Source organism: Rutidosis leptorrhynchoides, chromosome 1 (genome assembly GCF_046630445.1).
Source record: "Rutidosis leptorrhynchoides isolate AG116_Rl617_1_P2 chromosome 1, CSIRO_AGI_Rlap_v1, whole genome shotgun sequence".
Taxonomy (NCBI): domain Eukaryota; kingdom Viridiplantae; phylum Streptophyta; class Magnoliopsida; order Asterales; family Asteraceae; genus Rutidosis; species Rutidosis leptorrhynchoides.
In genome coordinates, this window is record NC_092333.1 from 230,439,565 (window position 1) to 230,443,356 (window position 3,792).

The following is a 3,792-nucleotide window of genomic DNA, read 5'->3' on the forward strand; positions in this document are numbered from 1 at the left end:
GGGGAAGAGATATGATCCATACTCCAACACGTATAATCCGGGTTGGAGAAATCATCCTAATTTTAGTTGGAGCAATAACAACGCTCTGAATGCTAACCAAGGGAACCAATTTAGACCACAAAAAAACTTTCAAAACCAGGGTAACTTTTAGAACCAAAGCAACTACCAAATAAACTATCAAAATCCTTATCCAAACAACCGAAACCAAAACCAAAACAATTACCAAAACCAAGGTCAGAACCCAAACCAAAATCAAAACAGTACTTCAACCAATCAACCATCTAGCTTGGATGCTAAGATGGATGCGTTCATCTCCGAAATGCGAAAAATGATAGAAGTGCAAAATAAGTCGATTGGTGCATTGGCTAAGGAGATCGGTAATGTAGCAGAAAGTAAGGGAAATAGGGAACCAGGTACAATTCCAAGCTACACGGTTCTAAATCCAAATCATAAGGATCAAGGAAAAGGGCATAGCGTTAACATGGTAGGTACCTTGAGAAGTGGAAAGAAGTATGACAATAAGGTTTGTGAAAAAGAGGTAGTGCAACCAGAATCAAGTAAGTCTCCTATTGTTCTTGATGAGGAAGAGGTAAGTGAAAATGATAACAATGGGGAGGGGGTGAAAAAGACCGAACCAATCATGAATGAGACCGGGAAAGCGGGAGCGGAATCAAAAACCGTCCCATTTCCCAAGGCCTTAGAGCCCCCAAATCAATTCCCTTATGGAAAAAAGGGACCACAACAAGAAGACATGTGGGAAACGTTTAAACAGGTTAAGATAAATTTACCACTTTTTGATGCAATTAGGCAAGTCCCATCTTATGCTAAATTTTTAAAGGACCTTTGCACTCAAAAGAGGAAGCAAAGGGCGACCTTACCCAAAAAGGTAGAACTAACTGAGCACCTAAGTGCGGTTGTCTCGGGTACACTTCCACTTAAGTTTAATTACCCAGGGACCCCGTTGATAGCTGTGACTGTAGGAAACGCGAATGTGAAAAAGGCGTTATTGGACCTAGGAGCTAGCATTAATATCTTACCTTTTTGTCTAGTCGACCGATTTGAATTGGGCTTAATGAAACGAACTGACATAATTATTCAACTAGCAGACCAATCAATTAAAACGCCTAGGGGGATATTAGAAGATGTGATAGTAAAAGTGAAGGATTTCTATTACCTAGCTGACTTTGTTGTTATGGATATTGAACCGAGGAATAGAGATACCCAACCCACTATAATCTTGGGACGCCCGTTTTTGGCCACCATTAATGCCCACATTAATTGTCGAACGGGTGCTATGGACATATCTTTCGGTAATCGCAAGATGAGGATTAACATCTTTAATTCTCTTACATACACCAGATGTTCATGAATGCTATAGGATAGATGTGATTGATGAATTGGTGGAAAAACATACTTCTCACCTAATAACCGACGACCCAGTAGAAATATTTTTCTTAGGTGATGAAGAGGATGTTGAGTGCGAAGAGGTTAAAGAAGTAGAATTAGCAGTAGCAAGTCCAATGGATGTTAGGTTGCCACCGTGTACTCATAAATATGAGCCACTACCTAAATCCATTGATACTAATACGAGACCTTCACTAGAGTCACCACCGACTCTTGAGTTAAAACCCTTACCGTCTCATTTGAAATATGCGTTTTTAGGTACGAACGGCACTTTGCCAGTTATTATTACTTCAGATTTGACAGGTGTGCAGGAAAAAGCTTTAATGGAAGTGCTTCACAAATAAAAAGCTGCAATAGGGTGGACAATAGCTGATTTGAAAGGGATAAGTCCCTCAGTTTGTATGCATAGGATAGTTACAGATCCGGAGGTTAAACCTGCTCGTGATACGCAATGCAGGTTAAACCCAAATATGCAGGAGGTTGTTAACAGGAAGTTCTCAAGTGGTTGGATGCAGGGATTATCTTCCCTATTTCAGACAGTCAGTGGGTCAGTCCTACGCAAACAGTGCCAAGGAAGGTGAAAAGATCACAACTCGTCCCGTGACGGGTTGGCGGGTATGTATTGATTACAGGAAGTTGAATGCTGCAACTTCAAAGGATCACTTTCCCTTGCCGTTTATTGATCAGATCATCAAAAAGTTGTCAGGTCAGAAGTTTTATTGTTTCTTAGGGTTTTCGGGGTACAACCAAATACCTATTCACCCTAATGACCAAGAAAAAACGTCTTTTACTTGTCCGTATGGAACCTATGCTTTTAGACGGATGCCTTTTGGTCTATGTAATGCACCTGCGACTTTTCAAAGGTGTATGATGAGTATCTTTTCAGAGTTAATAGGCGAGTCTTTACAGATTTTCATGGATGATTTTTCGATATTTGGCAAGTCTTTTGAGTCGTGTTTGAATATGTTGGAAAAAGTTTTGAAAAGATGTATCGAGACCAACCTTGTCCTTAGTTGGGAAAAGAGCCACTTTATGGTAAGGGAAGGGGTGGTTTTGGGACACATTGTGTCTGAACGGGGATTCGAAGTCGATAGGGCAAACGTGCAACTTATTTCCACATTACCTCCACCAACCAATGTTAAGGGGGTAAGATCGTTTTTGGGACATGCAGGATTCTACCGTAGGTTTATCAAAGATTTTAGCATTATTTCTAAACCATTGTGTAATTTGTTATTAAAAGATGCACCTTTTGACTTTGACGACCAATGTAAGGAGGCCTTTAACACCCTTAAGCGTAAGTTGACCAAAGCACCCATTTTGCAGTCACCCGATTGGACCAAACCATTTGAAATAATGTGCGATGCTAGTGATTTTGCGGCTGGGGCTGTTTTGGGTCAAAGAGTTGATAGGAAACCGGTTGTTATCTATTATGCTAGTAAGACATTCTCGGCTGCCCAAGTGAACTATACCACAACCGAGAAAGAATTATTAGCAGTCGTGTTTGCCTTAGACAAACTTAGATCATATTTGTGGGGGTCTAAGGTAGTTGTCTTTTCGGACCATAGTGCCCTAAGGCACTTGCTTGATAAGAAAGAGTCTAAGCCTAGATTGATTAGGTGGATTTTGTTGCTACAAGAGTTTGATTTGGAAATAAGGGATAAAAAGGGTATAGAGAATGTGGTAGCTGACCATTTATCTAGGATACCCCTGCCACCGTTTGACCCTACTAAACCGATCCAGGAAAATTTCCCGGACGAATGTTTGTTTAGTGTTGTACAGGTACCTTGGTTCGCACATAATGTTAATTAATTGGTGACTAATAAGACACCGGAACATTGGAACAAGCACAAGAGGGATTACTTTTTATCACAGGTTAAACATTATATTTAGGAGGACCCAGTTCTTTACCGAATTGGACCCAACCAAATCATTAGAAGATGCGTGGCGGAAGATGTGCATAAGGACATTCTGGCTCATTGTCATACTTTTGCATGCGGAGGACACTATGGGGTAAAGAAAACCGGGTATAAAGTACTCGATTCAGGTTTCTTTTGGCCTACTATTTTTAAAGATGCATGTGAGTATGTTAAAAACTGTGCTAGGTGTCAAAGAATGGGGGGAATTTATAAACGTAATTAAATGCCCATGAATCCAATTTTGGTTTGTGAAATCTTTGATGTTTGGGGTATCGATTTTATGGGACCCTTTCCCCCGTCTTTTGGGTTTGAGTATATTTTGGTAGCCGTGGATTATGTCTCCAAGTGGGTGGAGGCTGAGGCTACGCGGACAAATGACCACAAAGTTGTCCTTAAGTTTGTTAAGAAAAACATTTTCTGTCGACATGGTGTACCTAAGGCTATAATTAGTGATGGGGGTTCACACTTTAAG

At 40.5% G+C, this 3,792-nt stretch overlaps 1 protein-coding gene across 1 annotated transcript; it reads left to right on the top strand.

Moving 5' to 3' along the window:
• The first annotated feature begins 298 nt into the window (after positions 1 to 298).
• On the top strand, positions 299 to 1,985 carry LOC139895663 (uncharacterized). Its single transcript, XM_071878195.1, has 3 exons — positions 299 to 1,310; positions 1,360 to 1,707; positions 1,762 to 1,985. Exons 1-3 carry the CDS (start codon positions 299 to 301, stop codon positions 1,983 to 1,985), a joined length of 1,584 nt encoding a protein of 527 aa, XP_071734296.1.
• The last annotated feature ends 1,807 nt before the right edge of the window (positions 1,986 to 3,792 follow it).